The following is a 20,416-nucleotide window of genomic DNA, read 5'->3' as shown; positions in this document are numbered from 1 at the left end:
GTCTCCTGCTCATGAGGGATTCATTACAATATCGTAACATGGTTTAGATTTCTAAATAAACATTTACCTCGTCGCTAGATAGACCTACTCCTGAAAAACTCGTGTCTGCGCAAGGCTTTTTGTCCCTACGAGGCCACCGTCATTTACCCGACGGGAGGGGTGAGCGAGTGAGCCCTGCAATCTAGAATTTGACCACTGATGTCACTGTTTTCAACCCATTTTACACACTGGCCCTTTAACATCGGCGTCAATCAGCCAACTTTTGGCCGATTGCCGATTATTCTCTAATGGCTATAATCGGCCGATTAAATTGGCCGGCTGATAAATCAGTCGGGCCCTACTTGAGGCTGTGCCAAAAATGGTGGAGAGCAATACAGGATAAGAATTAGAAAATTAGAGTGAGAAGAAGAATTAAAAAATGTAGCCAAGATGTGTAACTGAAGCATTGAAAACCAGTAGTGTATACTGGTTGTTGTTGTTGTAGAGAAAGATTTAGGCTACAATAAATATTTCATACACAAGTGCAAACATGTTGTGTGCAGGGCAAACACTTAAAGAGGACCATGTCCTGGTCAAGGCAAAGGTTCTACAGGATGTACTGCCTTATTTTGTTTTATGTTTTTTGTCCAGTTAAATTGAATGTTTTAATTTAATGTACCCAGGACTGGCTGGGAATAATATCAGGTGGATTACCCTTTTGAAATAAATAAAACAAAGGTTTCTTTTTAATATCGACAGCCCCAGTCTTTCCTGTATTTCTTATGTTAATGTGGTCAAATACTGTGTGCCCAGTAATTATATATCTGTAAGCATATGAGAGGAAGGTTAAGTCCATTTTGGGATAAGAGCAACAAATGTAGTTGGTGCTTCCGGTCATGATGGTGCTTATCCAGGCTCAGTCATTATGGCTCTTTTATGCCGATACTAAAGCTCATTGGTTTCATTTCAGTGGACTTAATAGCATATCATCAAACTTGAGTTATGATAGCAGAGTCAGTGGATGGTTGAGTTCTGTGTGGGACACGACCTGAAACAGAAATACTTAAGAAAGATGTGAAATGCAGTGGTCTAGGTTCATGAGCTCATAATCTCTAGAGACATCAGAACGGTGCAAAATCAAGCAGCCATGTCAGGAACGTCACCTTTCTCACGCTCCACCATCTCTCCAAAGCTTCAGGTCTGTGTAGAGAAAAGCTCTCTCTTCCTGTTTTGTGCTCTGAAACAACTCGACAGATTGGGCTGATGGAGAGCCTGAGAGATTGTTTTTTGTTTAGTGCATTTTCCAAATCACAAGAGCCATGACTAGAATTGAATTGTTAAGGTCTTAAGCTGTTTGAGGTTCAAGTTTTAGTTGGCAACTGTGACTGTTAAATGGACTGATAGGAAAACTGTTGCCAGAGAATTTACTAAGCTACAGCTAATAACCATTAAATCTGTGGGATGGCCACACTGTGAAATTAAACTCTATGCTTTGTCTGATTAATAGGCCCTTTACATGCAGGTTTACTGTACGCTCAACCAAGGATGGTTTATTTAAGAGAAGGAAGCACCATCATTCTTCTTCTTCCTGTTCTTGTTTCTTCTTCCTGTTATCATGGTTGTCTTTGCTTCTTCCCCCTCCCTTCATTGTTGTTGTTGTCATTGTCATTTCTTCTCTCTCCTGTTGTTGGTGCTTCTTCTTTCTCTTTTCCTTGTCGTTTTGTTTGCTCTTTCTTCTTCTTTGTCCTCTTGTTGTTGCTTCCTCTTCTTCTTCCTTTTATCATCATTCTTCTTTTTTGTCTTCCTTTTGTCATTGTTTTTGTTGTCGTTGCTCTTCTTCTTACTCCTGTTGTCATCGATCCTTCTCCCTCCTCTTGTCTTTGTCTTTGTTTCGTCTTCCTCTTGTCATTGTCCTTTTGTCTTCTTCCTGTCGTCTTTGCTTCTTCTCCCTCCTCCCTTTGTTGTTGTTGTCATTGCTTCTTCACCCAGCTGTCAGTGCTTCCTTGTCTTTCTCCTCTTGTCATTGTTTTTTCTTGATCCTCTTGTTGTTGTCTTTGCTTCTTCCTTGTGCCGTCATTGTTGTTGTCGTTGTCATTGTTGTTACTACTCCCTCCTGTTGTCAGTGCTTCTTCTTTCTTTCCTTTGTCGTTTTGGTTGCTCTTTCTTCTTCTTTGTCATCTTGTTGTATATTTCCCTTTTTTCTTGTGTCTTTCCTCTTGTTGTTGTTTCTTCCTCCTCTTGTCATTATTGTTGTTGTCTTTGCTCTTCTTCCTACTGCTGTCAGTGCTTCCTTGTCTTTCTCCTCTTGTCATTGTTTTTTCTTGATCCTCTTGTTGCTATGTCTGGTTCGTCTTCTCCGTCCCTTCATTGTTGTTGTTGTCATGTCGTTACTTCTCTCTCCTGTTGTCGGTGCTTCTTCTTTCTCTTTTCCTTGTCGTTTTGGTTGCTCTTTCTTCTTCTTTGTCCTCTTGTTGTTGCTTCTTCTTCTTCTTCTTCTTCCTTTTACTTTGATTCTTCTTTTTCCTTCTTTTCTGTTGTTGGTAGTTCTTCTTTCTCTTTTCCTTGTTGTTGTTGTTGCTTTTTCTTCTTCATTGTCTTGTTCTTGTTGTGTCTTTCCCATTTTTGTTGTTGTTGCTTCTACCACTTCTTCCTTTTCTTCATCCTTTTGTTGATGTTGTTCCTGCTTCTTCCCCCTTTTATTCGTTTTCTCTTCTTCCTACTCCTATTGTCACTGATTCTTCCTCTTGTCATCGTCTTTGGTGTTTCTTCTCCCCCTTGTTGTTGTTTCCTCTTCCTCTTGTCATTGTTGTCTTTGTTCCTCCACCTGTTGTCTGCATTTCCTCTTCCTCCTGTTGTCAGTGCTTCTTCTTCTTACGCTTGTCATTGTTGTTTCTTCTTCCTCTTTTCGTTGTTGTGTTTGCTTCTTCCTTGTACCTTCATTGTTGTTGTTGTTGCCATTGCTTCTTCCTCCTGTTGTTATCGTTTTTTTCTTCCTCTTGTCATTGTCGTTGTTTCCTCTTCCGGTTATCATGATTGTCTTTGCTTCTTCGCCCTCCCGTCATTGTTGTTGTCATTGTCATTACTTCTCCCTCCTGTTGTCAGTGATCCTTCTTTGACTTTTCCTTATCGTTGTTGCTTTTTCCTCTTGATTGTCATCTTGTTTTATCTTTCCCTTTTTGTTGTGTCTTTCCTCTTGTTGTTGTTTCTTCTGCTTCTTCCTTTTATCTTGAGTCTTCCTCCTCTTCTTCCCCTTGTCGTTTTTGTCTCTTTCTCTTGTTGTTCTCTTTCCCTTTTCATTGGTGCTTGTTAGGCTTGGGCGATTGGACGAATATATCGCCAATCGCCCATCAGCTGAGTCCATCACGGTTGGTTTCATTTTTGCCGATTTTTTGGGCGATTTTTGTCATTTTATTTTTCTGTCTCCACAGAATTCAACTCGGTACATATAGTCCATAATTACTATGTAGAGCACAATTCAAAGTGTGTGCGTATTGGAACTGGCAGCTTCACACTGATTTCCGACGAGTCTTTCACAAAACACGTCAGTGATGGCGGAGCTGAAAGTTACGGCATGGGTCCCGTAGCAGCTCGCCCCCCTGTTAATCAATTACAGCGGCTGCACCGGCAACGGGAGCGGCGTGACAACTCTCTATTTTAGGATGCTCTTCTATTTTTGTCGCGCTACGCTCCCCTACGCGACCCTCCAGCAGATAAAAACTACATGAAATAGTGTGCTAAACGAGCACAATGTGTTTTTAAATGAATGAACCATTATCAGAGGTGATATGTGATGACTTTTTTTCATGCATTTACCCATGTTTATCCGTGACATTGTGTAAATGTCCGTGGCGGACATTTGAAAGCGAGTAGATGACAAACAGTACAGTAAACGTGTAGATAACTCAAAAATATGTAATAACTTAGGTGGAAAATGCTTTAACTATCATGGCTCAGCAAACGGTAGGCCTAAACAAGACGCTTGACGTGACGCTTACGTTTGCAGCTGGTGGAACCTGGCCGTAACGTTAATTCATAAACCATATTTGAGAACTACATCAAAAAAGATGTGCAGTTGTGCACCCCGATCGTTATAGTAGGACAGGTATGTTGTCCCTATCTCCCACCTGTTTGCTGATTTAGAGGCTGTGAGCGAATGCGTCCTTCTGCAGCCGTCAGACTCTTTTTAAAATGGTGTCGGACAGTCGTCTTCAGCCCGTCTTTACAGCTTATTACTCAGCAAAGATCTCAAGGTGATTTTTTTTTTTAATGAATAAGAGTATAGCCTATAGGCTGTATGTTTCAGTAAAATTTCAATATAATAATTTTGACATTAAAGACCACAGTCAGAGGATAAGGCGCAGGTAAATTTATTCAAACAGAATAAACAGTTGGTCGGTCCACAAAAGTGACACAGTAACAGTAGCCTATAATAACAAATAAGTAAATATAAACGAAGGACATTGAAAAAATAAAGTGCAAAAATCACACAATCAGCTCTCGTCTTTTTAATTGTTGTGTCGTCCTTTTCTCCCTCTTGTCCCTCGTGCTTCTTTCTCTTGTCATCGTTGTTGTTGCCTTTTTCTATCTCCCTCTTGTCATTTTTTGTTTCTTCTCTCTCTCTGTTGTCGTTGCTGTTTTGTCCTTCTCTTGTCATTGTTGTTGTCGTTGCTTCATCTTCCTCCTCTTGTCGTTGTCAGCGACAAGAGGAGGAAGATGTTGTTGTTTGTGTAGCTCTGTTGCTGCTAAATGTTCCACGGTGTATGGTGGGTTTATCAGAGATTCTTTAGCTGAAAACAGCTGTCTGCTGCTGCTGTTGGAAACAAAGTTGATAAGAGCAGTAAGACTGAACAAAACCATCGAGCTCAACAACATTAAAACACTTAGTAGAGCTGAAGGAAACAGCAGAGTTAGGCTGTAGTTCTCTGTGACTTCTTTCACTTCATCATTTCATCCATCCATACGTAATTGGATCAGAGCAGCTTTAAAATCACAATTTGAGATTTTATCAAAATCCTGCATCCTTGTACCTGCTAAATGAAGAGTGAAGAGCACGGCCTACCAGAGGCTTTTAGTTCCCTCAGCATTGTGCTGAAGTATTTATGACAAACACACTAATGTCCACAGATGATTGAGGTAATTACTTATTCATGCTATGATTAATGAATAGCGCACCTTGAACACAGCGTATCCTGGACATGATATTTATTGAAGGTGGTGCAATTGAACATTTCCATTAGGACAAACAAAGATTACTGTCGTATTTGCTCGTTCATATGTTCATGTGTTTGTTATAGTCATTGACATCTGTGTGTGTATTTGCATGATTGTGTGCTTTTCCATTTCGTCTGATTCTGTGTGTTTGTTTAATGTTTAATAGTCTTGTGTGCCTGAGCCACTTAGCTAAACCAACATTGCAATAATGATAAGCCTCTCCCTGTCTCGCCTTTTGCCAGCCTTGTGTGTGTGTGTGTGTGTGTGTGTGTGTGTGTGTGTGTGTGTGTGTGCGTGCGCATGTATGTGTGTGTGTGTGTGTGTGTGTATTAATGATCCCCTTGTTAAAGTTTAATGTCTCTGTTCCACTGTTGTCAGGGAGATTTACCACTGAGCCCTATGGGAAATGTCTGCCCCACTGCTCCTCGCCTGATGGCAAACACACCCCTCACACACACACACACACACACTGGGTTGCACTTGAGCATCTGCATGCACAGGATGCATAAATGGCCGTATAAGTCACGTCACCTCTTGTATATCAGTTTCATTACCGCAAGTGAGTCAATGAAGACGGCAAGTGTCCTCGCTTTCTGGAGGGGAAGTGTGTGTCTGTGTGTGTGTGCGCCTGCTGTACTTCACACATGGCTTACTCCAGCACTAGGTCAAGCACACTGTTGTCTCCTCCTTCCTGTGTGTCTTTGTGCTTGAACCTCTCCATCCACAGACGGATGCAGTGTATTTTTCTTACACTGCCAGTTCTCTCTCCTGCATCAGCTCATTGTGACATAGCAGAAACAAAATACTTGGACTTGGACTGTGTGCTAAACACAGTTTTCAGACCATCATGTCCACAATCAAAGTAAATAATGTAGTTTAAAGCTCTACATATATTTTTCTGTCTCACAGTTGACGGTATTTTTTAACAGATGATCTCAGAGCTCTTATCAGGGACTGAAACCCAGTATTAACCAGGCCCTGGGGCTAAATTATCAAAGGCTGATAAGCTCTGACATTATTGGTTCTTTTATTGGTACTTTATAAGGTTTTGGTGTAATTTATTAACATGCTGAAGCCAGGGGCTGACCTCCAAACAGACACACACAAGACACAGGCTGAAATCAACAAACATTAATGCAGAATGGCTGCGGAGGTAACAAAAGAAGATAACACGAAAATTATTCGAGTTGACGACTGTTGCTCTCATTACTGCCAGTAAGTGCAATACTAGCAAGTTAAAATCCAATACTTTATTTTTACCTGTGATCACCAAGCATAAACATGTAGACATGCAGAATGTGATATGATTTAATCTGCTCTGTCCGCAGTCTGTCCTCCACCATCACTAATATTATGTGTTACAAGGACAGTGCACTAGCTCTGCTAATAGGGGTGGTAGTAGCTCAATCCACAGGGAACTGGGGGGTCGTTGGCTCAAGTTCCCGTACAGACCAAGTATGGGGTGTGGACTGGTAGCTGGAGAGGTGCCAGTTCTCCTCCTGGGCACTGGTGTCCTTGAGCAAGGCACCCAACGCCCCCTCACTCTGATATCTCTCCATTTAATGCATTTATAGATCCTGTTAGTGTATGCGTGTGTATTTCAGGCTTGTGTGTGTATGACAACAGAGTAAAAAAATTTAATTTCCCCTCTGGGATTAATAAAGTATATGATCTTCTTCTTCTAATGGCAAATTGTCACAGATAAACTCAAAAGAAATCATTCTGTATGAAGTCTTTCTATTGGGTAAATTCTTTTGAACTTGGCTGCTGGCTGAAACAAACAGCCCCTCCTGTCTTGACCAGTGGAACCTACTGGCGGTGGGAATGACTGATACTGATCGATTAAACTAAACTTCAGGCAGTATTGGTCAGGATATTATTTTAATAGGGGCTTTGAGGTTGTAAACAGTACTGTTGGTGCTTTAGAAACAACATTTAATTACAATAAAAATATTCAATTCTAATCCCGTTTTGAATTCATTCTTTTATGAATGAATATATTTTCTAAAAAAAACAATTATTTAGGAATAAAAAAGAACCTATAATCTCATTCTTACCTTTACCTTACCTCGATAACAGAGGAAAACGTCATGAACACATTACCACAGACACATTACTACAGACTGTCAGAGTATTATCTGATTACCTGTATACTGTCATGCCAATGTGTACACTGAGTGAACAGAGTGTAATTATTTCTACTGTCATGGCTACACTGTAAGAAATGTAGGGCTCAGAATGTTGTTGGATCAGATTTGTCTGTTCAGTACCAATTAGCAACTATTCATTACTTTTTTTGAGAGTTTGAACAGGGTTTGGCAGGATGTTCATGTAATATAGTCCACAAGCCAAGTTAGCCCTCCAAGCTAATGCGTGCAAACGACAGATCACAAATGTGTAACAGCATTTTTTGTCGACACTATTTACCGAACAAAAGCCAGTGACTGTATTGGTTAAGTTGCTCTGAGCTGTAAATTCACCACTTCCAAGCAGAGGAGAGAAGATAATGTTATCTTGGAGCCTGACCAGGCAGAGCCTCTTTTCCTCAGGGTAGCTGCCTCCATCTTACTCAGACTCACCCTGGGTCTAGTTGCGTAGCTGCCTGTACTGGAGAGCAGCATGACAGAGAGGTGCATCTCACTCTGCAGCAATATCTTGGAACTACAACGACCTTTTGGCCCTCAACAATGATCTTTTCTGAACCATAACCATTGAGTTTTGTTGCCGAAATCTAACAACCAACCCCTTCTGTGTCAAGATCTGCCGACCACCTGTGTCAAGAGACAACACAAAAGGCGGTGCTGGGGTCTCCTGCCCCGTCAAAATACGCAGAGTAGGGATAAGATCACATAGAAGCAGGTAAAAAGCTGCATAAAGCTGATGGGAGCTGCAGAGTTTCTGACTGACACCTCACTTCACACATAGTCATTTGATTGTTAACATGAAAAGAAGGATGCATGCGGCTTTAACAAATGAGGACAACTAAGGGCAGCGGCTCGGTGTTTACACAGAGGTGTTAACACTGTAATTTTGTATCTACAGCAGCGTTGCAACATAATAAATGCTGAAAGGAAAGGATGAAGAGATCAAGGTGTTTGAAATGGAAATTTGACTTGATGGAAGCGGGGAATAAACAGTGTGGCATCATGGGTAGGCAGGCTCTGATTAGAGAAGAGATTAAAGCTCATGCATTTTTATTTCCTGGATACCGTACGTCCTAATAGATGCTGCCTCCTTTGTAGACCTTTACAGCTTTATGCCATAGTACTACACGTGTACAACACGTGTGCTCATTTACAATACAAACACACACAGACTCGAACAAAGAAGGGCAAATATAACCTGACATACAGTGTACTGAACATTACAGCACAATGACACGTCACAAGCAGCCAGCCCGCATACTTGCCCTCAATAACGGTGTGTGCCACCAGCATGAATAATGGACGATAATGTTGGGCTCCTCACTCTTCAATGAATAATATATATACTGTATATATCCATTTCTGCCTCTGTCTCTTACTCTTTCTTTGTCCGTGTGTTTCTTAGAGATGCCACAGAGGGACAGGAGGGGGAAGACCCGTCTGGTGAAGAGTGAATGAAAAAAAGGACGGAGTAAAGAAAAACACACGGACAACAAGAGGCAAAGAGGGAGAGAAACAATTCCAAGGAGGGAGGGGACAATGTGCAGACCTCCATGAAAGAGGAGAGACGGAGCTGAGGATTGATAGAAACAGGAAGGGAGGGAGAAACAAAAACACACACAAAGTCCTGGAAGAGACAGACGGGACTGAAAGTGAAAGAGAGGAAGCCACACAGGACAAAGACGCTCGGAGCTTTGAGGAGGTAGGAAGAGAAAGCGAGGGACTGGTTGAGGGAGGGAAGAAACATCTGGATGGTCTCCACAGCGACGGCCAGCAGGTTACCCCCCCTCCGAAGATGGCCTCCAACTTCAACGACATCGTCAAGCAGGGCTACGTACGCATGCGCAGCCGCAAGCTGGGGGTGAGTGTGTGTTAATGTGTGTGTGTGTTTCCTATTCATTCATGTATTATCAAAGCCATCACAAAAGGAAACACTCTTCTCTTTGGGGCGGCATTTAGCTCAGTCCATAGGGACTTGGGTTGGGAACCGGAGGGTCGCCTGTTCAAGTCCCTGTCCGGACCAAAATATGGAGCATGGACTGGTAGCTGGAGAGGTGCCAGTTCACCTCCTGGGCACTGCCGAGGTGCCCCTGAGCAAGGCACTGAACCCCCCAACCGCTCAGAGCGCCTGTCATGGGCAGCCCACTCTGACATCTCTCCACTTAGTGCATGTATAGGTCCTGTTTGTGCATGTGTGTGTTTGGACCTGTGTGTAATTGACAAACAGAGTGAAAAAAAAAAAATTGAATTTCCCCTCGGGGATTAATAAAGTATATAAAACTAAAACTAAAAAACTAAAAATTATACCGGTATTTATCGTGAAGGAGGTGATATGGCACACCCCTACCTGCCAATGTAGAGGCTTTTAAAAAGTTCATCCAAATGACAAAAATCAAGTATTTCCTCACTCACTTCTAGTTGTATATATTCATGTGGGTAGTTTTGTGTTTCTTTATCTAGGTTTTGACAAATAAAACCAAAAATATGACTTTGTACTTTGGTACTCTTGCCAGTACAATCCAGCCAGTCTTTGAAACAAGTATATTTATATAGGATGTTTCAGTTGGCTTATGAATACTAAGGTTTTGATATTAAGTTTGTTCCTAGATGACCTTCCAGTGTAGATGCTGTATGACCTCTTGTTGTACAGATTGAAAGTCTCCACTATCTGTTGTGCCTGTGGCTGGGACTGCATGGGGAATGCTAATTTCACTGAGCATGAGTCACATTCAGACGGCGTAGGCCGTGGAATTCAACTTTGCATGACTCATATTATGGAAACGAACACAAATCAATTTGAGCCAGGTTCTGTTCAACAGCTCACTTCAAATAATGGTCTCCTCTGCTATCGCTGCCTGCACAGCCGAGCGAACGGCGCTGTTTAGCTCTCTGAGGGGACTGATGGCATTCCCATTCCAGCATGAACTCACTGCTTAGGATATTACCAAAATAAAGTTTCTTTTCCTGAAGTTTGAACTCAGTTAATGGCTTATGGATAGAAAAAATGTGGCCTGTGGGAAATAATGTTCCTGCTTTTTAGTGCCCGACCTACAGTGACCATTCTGTTTATTCTTAAAGTGCTCTGTGTACAAATGTGTCTAAGAGAAAGACTGTGTGTGTTTTTATCCCTGCTTTTACTGGCTGATCCAAACCATGATACAAGAAGGTGTGTGTGTGTGTGTGTGTGTGTGTGTGTGTGTGCAAGAAGGTGTGTGTGTGTGTGTGTGTGTGTGTGTGTGTGTGTACACCACCACAGTGCATATAAAAACTCAACAACATGCCTTTCAAGATTGACTTGAGTTTTGAAATAGAACCCACGTTAGCCACATTAGCACTGTTAGCAGCATGGCTCTTAGGATGGCAGTGATAGTTGGTCAGTGTGCCCATCACTTTGATCCAGAGGGATGTCTTAGCAGCTATTGGATGGAATGCCTTGATGTCGTCTCACGAAAATAACAATAAGCCGTCTCACGTCGGCTTATTGTTAAACAGTGCCCAGCGGTGTCAGGGGGAATTGTTGGTGTGACAACAATGAAAGTTAAGACGGTGGAAGTCCGAGTAGGGCGGGCAGGAGGGTTGGCGGATGATTCCAATAACCACTGACTTTTACCAGGAAGGTCGGTGTTCACTTCCCGTAAGATTGTAAAGCCAAACCCTGTTCTTTTGTCCTAAACCAAACCATGTGGCAGTACGTAATGACCAGTGTTTGTTGTTGAAGGAATAAAATGTCAATTCATGGTGTTTCACCAACGTAGTGTGTTTATTTTGAAAGAGGCTCAAATCTCCCTCCCCCAGGGAAATCGGTTAGCGAGCAAGCGACGCGAGCAACGCACTTCCTGTCATAGTCAACACATTGAACGCAAGCGACGCGGGAGACACTTGAAATGCAATACATCACTCGCCCAATAGTGGGTAGCAGAGTCACTGGTACATTCCAGCTAGCTAGCACTGCTATTTTATTAGAGTGCAGGGAACTAGAACTGTCATATAAATGTGGGTGTGCCCGTACAAGTTTGCAAATTTCTCCTCCTCGCCCGCCATATTTCATACCTGCTTCTTCTATGAATAACACAAGGTGGTTGATTTCAAGTACATCGCTTGCATTATCACCCCCACTGGCAACACATGGTATTACATGCGTCGCGTATTAAAAAAATAGACAACACATTTTGAGACACAAGCACGCATCATGGCGGCCAATGCGTCTCGATGTGTCCCAATGCGTTCTGCGTCTGTGTGCCTTTGTGTCAACTATGAAACAGCTCTTAGAGTGGACACAGTGTCAGACTGAAGATGGAAATGCAGCATAAGGAGTTGACAGTTTGGTGTGATATCAGGCAAGCTGTGTGTGTAATCCTGCGTAATATTATCTTGTCGACATCAGCCTCACTGTCTACTGTACCCTACTGACTTTTGTGATACCCTGACTGTTCATCTTTTAGTGCCACCATGAGGTTTAAATCAGTGACTTTGTGTTAAATGTCTCCCTAACTATTGGATAGACTGGATATGTGACATTTGGTAGAAACATGCATGTTCTCCTCAGGGTGGATTGTAAAATGTCCTGACTTTTACTGTAGCACCATCATCAGGTCAGCATTTCAGTTAATGCAATACTTTGACTTATGACTTAAAAACAAATGACATTCGTTGACTCGCTAACTCTTATTTGTGAGAGTCTGAAAGTTGCTGAAAGAGCTGAAACAAAAAGAGAAATGTCACCTCTGCTTTGAGGCAACGTTGCAGACCACAGCCGGGAGCTTTGTTCTTCATGAAGTCATGGACTGCTTATCCAGCTCTGGGACACACTGCTGTGCTGCATCCCTGCGCTTGTGAGGCCATAGTCCTACTTTCTGAGTTCCCCTGTGTCTCCTCGTACTGTGTGTCCTCAACTGGCCCAGACTTTGGATCAGAAACTGTCTGGCTGTAATGATGAGAATGATTGTTTTCATTTCTCCATCACGCCATCGAGGCACATGTCAAGGTATAAGAATCTGTCTGCTGTTCTTTATTCGCACATTTTTATCTGGCATCTCAGTTAATCAAACTGGAGCCCATGAAATGTGCTACACACACAGGCAACATATGAGCATGAAGGTGGTATTGATCAGCCTGACCAGCGTTGTTTTAAATAATCCACAAAAAAACTATTATGAACTCATTCAGATCATTTGAGCTGGTTGTAGAATTAACTGGACCAAAGCAAATTTAGCTTTCACAGTCTCTCCCTTCCCCTCTTTGGGAATCTTTCCGTGTTTTGTTTTGAACACTAACTGCTCTCGTTTTCTGTCCCGGTCTTATTTTTCCTCTCTTTCTCACACTGTCCTCGTCATTTAATTGCTCTGTGTCTTCTTTTTCTCCCTCTGCGGTTTTCTGCCCAGAGCACTGATTCTTCACATCTCATTCTTCCTTTTCTGCCTCATTATCTGTGTCCTTCCACTGCATTCTTTCTGTGTCATCTTTCTCTCTTTCTCTTTTGGCCTTTTTTCATTTGCTGTCGTAATCCATCTCCTCCCTGTTTTGTTAACAGTCTGCCTATACTTTGTGATGTGTAGTGTGAAGCAGAGATCGTTTGGAGCAGTGGAATGTAGCTGGTGTGCTCTGCATAAAAGCTCATTGCTGATTTTACATTATTAAAACAAGTCAGTGATTCTGTTTTATTTGCTTCACGTTAAGTTCAATATCCACTTTCTTTTTCTACCTCTGGTATGGGCTTCATACCTGAGGGAAACATCTGGTGCTTTAGTTTCTAAATGCTCCACTGTGTTCACCAGCTAGTCTCTAATAGGGGTGTAAATCACCAGTTTCATCACGATACGATATCACATCGATTCTTTGGCTGCTTACCATCTGCCTGCCGCTGTTTGACGGTGACACAGACTTTCAAAATAAAAGGGCATCCTAAAGATGACAATGTAAATCAATGTTTTCACTTTGCATCGATGATACTGGATCGTTGATCATTGCATTGATATATCGATCCAGATTGATGGATCATTACACCCCTCGTCCCTAACTGTGTCTGTCTACTGTTTGGTGCTGGGTGGGTAGTGTGGTTAGAGGGGCTTTGCCAGGGTTTATCATTGAAAACAGCAGCGGAGGTTGATGCGACTGAACAAAAACAGTAATGGGCAATGAGACCAAAACTATGAGCTGAACAGATATGCCAAGTCATCAGAGTAAAAAAAGGTGACATAGATGCAAACCTCTGAGGTGGGTCCGGGGCCACGCTCAACTTGATTTAGGGTTGATTTCAGCATGAGGATTTTGGGAAAAACTCACCTTAGAGTTATTAAATCTTACTGCTGAGAAAATAATGTGTGGGGGACATCAGTTCAGGACACTAATACCCCTTCCACACCAAAATTAGTGCATGTACACAGGTGTTTTAAGCACTGGAAACCTGCTAAAAGTAGGCCATACACTCCTTTCCCATCGGCCCACAACAGGTTAGTAAACAGTAGAAAGCAGCATGGAGGCCAATGAAAATATGACAGTGGTTACTCCCCTTTATTTATCTTTTACTTATTCAGTCTCTTTCAGACTTTTGCTAATTGTGAATGATGTTTTAGCGCTGCTTTGGTGGAGACCAGTGGTATTTTGTGGTGGCACATCATTGCATCTCCCTGATAAAGGGGCTAAAATTAGCACGTTCACCTGGTTGTTTCATTTCCATCATGGCTGATCAGAGCCGGAGCAGATAAATACCCATGACTACTGCAGTCATTTGACCTGGTTGTAAATGCTGATTGTAACCTTTCCCATTACGTACAAAAGCCAGATGTAAGCAGGTGTTAGTGGGTTTTTTGTGCAGTGAAAAAGGAGCTTTAAAAAGAAAATCCCACCTGCCTCAATCTGCTTTAAAAGCAGTCCCTCACTCTCCTCTAATTCTTGGAACCAGGTAATGAGCATTTAATTTACATGCCATAATTAAAGTTAAGTAAATTATCACACACGTTGCCACCCTTTTTGCATTTACTGATGCAATTTTGTCATTATGACATTGCCATATAAACCGCCTCATGTGTGCATGTGTTAGCTAAGTGTCTACACCATAGTCTGATGAGTTAGTCACATGTTCCAAACAAGTCCAGAGGCAAATTGTTTAATTACATCCTGGTAATAACCGTATTATGCTGCGTTTAGCTGGTAGACTGGAAACCAAATATCATTTTAGTAGGTGAGGAGGGCAGAGAATACTGGCGACAGTAACGAACGACAGCACTGCCGTCCTGAGTTAAATTAATTTTACTTTCTGCCTTCCTCCACAACAGAATATACAACCAGATGTTACGTACCTTCCTCACACAAGAAGAAAACATGGGCAATCTGGACAATTACAAGACATTACTAGAATGATTACACAAAATAATAGCCATTAAATAATTTGATTTAATATATTTCATTCCATTCTTTGTAAACAATACATCACCATGGCCACATGTTGTCACGCATGTTTTGTTGTAACATCCTCCTGTTCTGTTGGACTATTTGTTTTCCCTGGCCGTCCAAAAGCTGTGTTTCGTCTGCCGTCAACCATCTTTCTGATTCCATTTGAACGCAGCATTAGCCTTGTTAATATTTACCTAACATAAAGACAATAGAACTTTCAGGGGCTAACGATCATCTTAAGTTAGTTTGCACTTTGACTGAGAAGCTTAACTTATGTTGCAGTCGTTGGCAAAATGATAATAGTAGTAGCACTAAACAGAGTCCCAGAGCGCTAACATCAGTGAGGTTATACAATAATACCCAACAGTCCATCCACATTGTGATGGTGAGCATTAGCTAAATCAAAACAACTCAATCTTATCTGGCTAATTAACAGTCCAAGGCTTAAATATATAGTTGTATAGGCTAATTAAGGTTATCATTACGCTACTGTAAGAGATTCTTAGCTTAAGATATGCAGGCTCAGGTATGGTGCACAGGTCTTAACTACTCCCAACATTTTATCTTCTTTGATTTATCCATTCTTAAATTCCTTTAAATTCACAAAAAATTCCTTGTTGTGAAAATGAGTGAAGCCTTTCTATGTAAAAGTCCACATTTCTAATGTTACTGATGTTTAAAAAACTATAATACTGTCATTTTACTTCATACTTGCACTTACCTCTTGGCAAAATGTAGTAAGGAAAACATGATTTGTCCAAAAATCTTACCTAAATATGGTTAAAAGGTGTCTTGAATGGGTCTCAAAAGCATTAAATTTAACTGTCTGATACTTGTAGACACCCTGTACATAGTCATTTTATCCATTGTTGATATAAAAATATTTATTAGTGCAGTTTTAAGACGGAGAAAAAGTCTTGCTTTCCTTGCTTTTGTGTCTGAATTGCTGATACATTCAAGTTCAGGATGGCATCAGTCTTAATGATACTCTGGAGGGTGACCAGTTTCAGTTACTGAGTTAACACAGAGCAGTTGAAAACCCAGGCGAGACACAGGGTAGAGAGGGGGGCATGAGTACAAAGAGAGGTAAAAACAGAGTTATGTGCATCCTTAGGGCAGAGAGGACTTGCACAGCTGAGGTCCTCCTCAAGGCTGAGTAGATACTCTACTGAAGTCATGCTTAATTTATCTCAACAGGAACAACAAAGCCAAAGGAAAAAGCCCCAGACACGCAAAATCCCAGAGCACACTGACTTAAACTAACCTCGCATGCACTGATGTGCCCACAGAGCCCTTATGTTCCTACACAATGTTTCCTGCTTTGGTGTTGCCACAGTCCTCTGAGCATAATGAACTGTTGTATTGATGAGATTGATATTGATCAGCCTCTGGGCATTGGACGAGGGTTTCAAACCCCCACACCCCCCCTTAACCAACCTCCCACTGATTAAGCATGCAGTCAGTGCACTCCGATGGTTAATAGTCTAAAAGCATATGTGGGATGTGTGTGTACCATCTGTTCATATGCTCAGCTGTGCCTTATGGGTGCAGGGAAACAAATGCGTGTGTAGTTTTCCCCCCACTTTCTGCATGTAGCAATAAAATACATTTTTCATCCTTCAAATGCATCCACACACTGAAGTGTTGGACGCACTCCAAACTTGGAGATTAGTAGGCTCAACGCTCCTTACACTGGTGTGTATTTGAATATGGAGAGAGCGGTACTTAATGCGCGACACCAGCGTTCAAGTGGTTCATGGACGTCATTTACAGCAGCGGCAGATTCTGGAGAGACTACAGCACCCTGAATAATGCAGCTATACTTTATGTTTCCAACACTTACCTTTAACACCTTTTAGATCTGGCTCCTCTGCAGGTATATGTTGTTTTTAAAAACAAACAAACTGTAAATTATTCACATAGATTAATAAAGGACAAAACACCTTCTGTGGTGCCCTTGAGTCCTGGAAGAGTCTCACAGTTGGTATTAAATGTGACGTTGCCTGAGGCCTGAGTAAACTTCGAGACGACACATGCGTAGGTGAGAGCTCAGCTAACACGCAGGATATATCACTTCAGACGCCTGCTCTGATCTCCGCTTATCCTGCACATATACCTGTAAGACAATAAGATGAGTTTCACAATCGTGCACACCGGAGAGTGTGTCCATTAGAATCCCTTCAGCTGTCTGCAGAAGTACAGAATAAGGGGGTTTGATGTGAAGGCTGCAGAGACATGTGTGGCAGCTTTGGTGGAATTGGCTGGAGACAGTTTTTTTACTGATGTGTCCACAATTTGGATGGGTTATTTTGAAGGTGATATTGGGTTAGCACTAGTTTGTTCCAGTGATGACAGCCTTCAGGGTGTTAATCTTTCTGCTTCAGATATGATTGACACATCCCTGAATGAGTATTCTCATCAACTGTATGTTCTTGGAATTCAATTTCCACTAATTAGCTCGCTGAAGGAACAAATTTGAGTCTGTATCCCTTCATCAGCCTTATTATCAAGTGTGTATGCTTCTATGGTAGAAAGCAAGAAATGAATCCTTGAAGGTCACCTTAAAGAACAGACCAGTTTATGGAAAATCTGACAATTTTGTTAAACAACTGTAGTCTGGCTGTGCACAACTGGCCCAGTAAGAAAATGCAGCAGTTTCTCTGCTTCAGATAAAGCATATATTTCCAAACATGATGCAGTTACCAATCCTAGTGGATATGGTGGGTAGACGTGTGGTTTATAATATCTGTAACACAGAATAATGATAGGTACTTAACAGTGGCATCAAATTGAGAGTTTTATGGTATATCAATTACATGAAAGAAACGTTTTGCTACTAATTAACCACAATGAGTCAGAACATGAACATCAGTGAAACATAAATATGCCGCTGGCTTCAGCAAGTAGCAGGACACATGCCAGCGATAGCTGTGGCAGGAGGTATTCTTTTTGCGGAATGTCTGCACGTCCATCTTATTCTCATGAATGCGATATCTCAAGAACACCTTGAGGGAAATGGTAAAAATTTACATTTGCTTCTTTCTGCAATTGTTTTCTGTTTTCTAGTATTCGGGGATCAAATTTACTTTGTAGTTTGTGCTTTCTATGACTGCGTTCCTCCGGAAGTATCATCTCTTTCTCTTCTGACCAATACAGTTGTCTTGTCTTCTTTCCTTCTGCTATTTTTTCCACCATCTAACTCTAAGCCAACTTTGTGAGACGGTAACAGGCATCACAAGTGTGAGTCCAAGCAAATAAACAATCTGCATGGAAACTTTTACTGCTGTAAAATCTCTTTTAACGCAGTAAATGAGTGAATGTTTTTCCTACACTAAGGAAACCTTTTAAGGGATTCTGTGCAACTGTGTAAGTCCCTCAGCTAAGGAAAAATGAAGCCTTAAGTGTCATACTTAAGTCGACCACACTCTTGAGATGCTCAGTGCTCCACTATGTTCAGCAGCTAGTTGCAATTTATTTTTTATTATTTTATTTTTTTTTGCCAATTCATTTATTTATTTATTAAATAGCTAAACAATGAGCCGGAAGATGTTAAAATACTCCATACAGCTTGGGTGATCATTGTCTTCATTACTACAAGCGACACCTTTCAGTTTACACAGTCATTTAAAGAATTTTTAATATAAGAATATTAATAAGTTTGGCTTCAGTAGGCTTAGTGTTAATTATCAAATCAAGATATTTAGCTAATCCAGACTAATATCACTACTTTGGATACTGCACACAAAAACTGGTGTTTGCGTCAGTCTGTGATCTAAAAGAAATCATGAAATTAAAGTACACGATTATCCAGTCTCTCACTCAGCCTGCCACATCCAGGTCTCTATTCAGTCCAAAGAACCTGGAAATGTGTTTTATATGCCTTGAAGGCATCATTATGTAAGCATCCCTCTGAGACTAATAGGTTAGCCTGCACTATCGAGTCTGAGCTCCCTGATCTGGCATTCAGCTTCACCTCTCCTCTCAGCACTGCTCTGGCTGCCGGCGCTTTGACCTCCCTGCTCCTCCACACACAATATCCTCCTCCGCTCCTGCCGAGCACGCCGCTGCTGCTGCTTCTCCTCATCTGGTGATCCTTTTCTCTGTTTTTAGAGACTGTACCTTTTTATCAAAAGGCAAATTCAGGTCGCTCAGTCTGGACAGATGTAGCTTTAGACTTTATTATGGAGCGCTGTAAGAATAGTTTCAACTTCCTAGTTCAATGTTTGTTCTAAAATATCACTGTAAATTATCAAATAAAAGCTGCTATTCAAATAATTGCAAAGTCTCAGATAGCAAATATAGAATGATCACTAATTAGGGGCAGTCAAAAAACATTGTTGGGGTCTGTGATACAAAAGATAATTCGGGAAATTCAAAAGACAAGAAAATGTCCAACTTAAATGTGATAAAATATACATATAAAGCCAGATGTCTCTAATATAGGTCTTTTTAATGGTCTGTTTCTCTCTGCACTTTGTCAAAAGAAGGCAAAAAATCATATTTGCTTGTCTCTCTGTGAGGACGCCACGAGGTGTCCCAGATGCAGTGTCTATGATACACCAGGCAAGATTAAAAAAAGCAATTGTCACACCCAATGCTCATTATTGTTCCCAACAGCCCACTGCTGACGAGTCGGGCCGTTATTGCTATCGTTATTGATATCATGCTGTCTGATCTTTGAATAAGATTCAGAATCACTTATTTTCCATTAGGACACACTACAGAGAATAAAACAACTCTCATCATCATCACTGCCATTTTCATCTTGATACAGCGCCATGTGGTCTGATCCTGCCATAACTGTACGAAGAGTCCAATCAGAGAATCACAGAACCTTAGGAACCTTAGGATTCATGCCAGGAAGAAACAAATCAAGCAGATGACCTTTTATTATCTATAATTATCATCAGGATTTTGCTGGATGCAGCACAGGTTGACTGTCTCTCATAAAGAATGGAAATAGAATTTTTGTACAGGATACATGTCAACTGACACTGTTTAAATGAACTGTGAAGAGAGATGCTAGGTTGAGCCAGGGCTGCCCCCTAAGAGTCAACCAAGGTTAATAGTCGGTAAGATTTCATTGGTCGCTTAGTCACAGAAAAAAAAAAAGTGAAACTCTGTTAGGAGCTGTGCCTTGTCAAAATAAATCCAAACCTATATGACTGGACCATGTTGGAGTTTAATTTGAAAGGGCAGACACAGGAAGTGTCCACGCTCAGCAGTCAGACAGGAGTCAGGTTAATTTCCAGGGCTGGTACCTGCGGTTATTCCACAGGCTAGTTAATAACATGTCGGACAGGAAATCAGAAGTGTGGGATCATTTTGAGAAGGTGAAGGACGAACCCAAGGTGATATGTAAACTCATCTTCATAGGTCGACTACTAATCTCTCAAGATTCTGCAATTTACATTGTAGAATCTGTCGGCAGCCCTGTGTGAATGACGACTGGGGGGGGGGGGCCTTTGCGTTTGAACGATGCTGCGCTTTAGCCAATCACAATGGAGGGGGCGTGGCCGAGACATGCAGGTGTCCCCAGGAAATGTTTACCTACAGAAACAGCAAGCTCCGCGTCCATAGCAACCGCTCCACCCAAAACGGCGTCTCGTCAACGTGAAAATTTTTTTTTTTCCAGCGGATGTCTTAGTTACAACATGATTGAGCTAACTGGAGTAGTTTCATGTCGTATC

General features: G+C 41.5%; 2 protein-coding genes across 2 annotated transcripts in view; one reads left to right on the top strand and one right to left on the bottom strand.

The window, feature by feature from the left end:
* txlng (taxilin gamma) overlaps positions 1–20,416 on the bottom strand; it is a 765,700-nt gene that overhangs the window by 230,189 nt on the left and 515,095 nt on the right. The gene's annotated exons all lie outside the window — the stretch shown is intronic.
* The window catches only part of dok4 (docking protein 4), a 100,802-nt gene that overhangs the window by 47,995 nt on the left and 32,391 nt on the right, over positions 1–20,416 (top strand). Inside the window, exon 3 of the mRNA XM_050052932.1 lies at positions 8,740–9,195. Coding sequence (XP_049908889.1) covers positions 9,130–9,195 — 66 coding nt within the window. The 5' untranslated portion in view covers positions 8,740–9,129. The remainder of the gene's footprint in view (positions 1–8,739; positions 9,196–20,416) is intronic.

Source organism: Epinephelus moara, chromosome 1, assembly GCF_006386435.1.
Source record: "Epinephelus moara isolate mb chromosome 1, YSFRI_EMoa_1.0, whole genome shotgun sequence".
Classification (NCBI taxonomy): domain Eukaryota; kingdom Metazoa; phylum Chordata; class Actinopteri; order Perciformes; family Serranidae; genus Epinephelus; species Epinephelus moara.
Note: the sequence above shows the minus strand (reverse complement) of the source record. Positions and strands in the feature narration are given on the sequence as shown.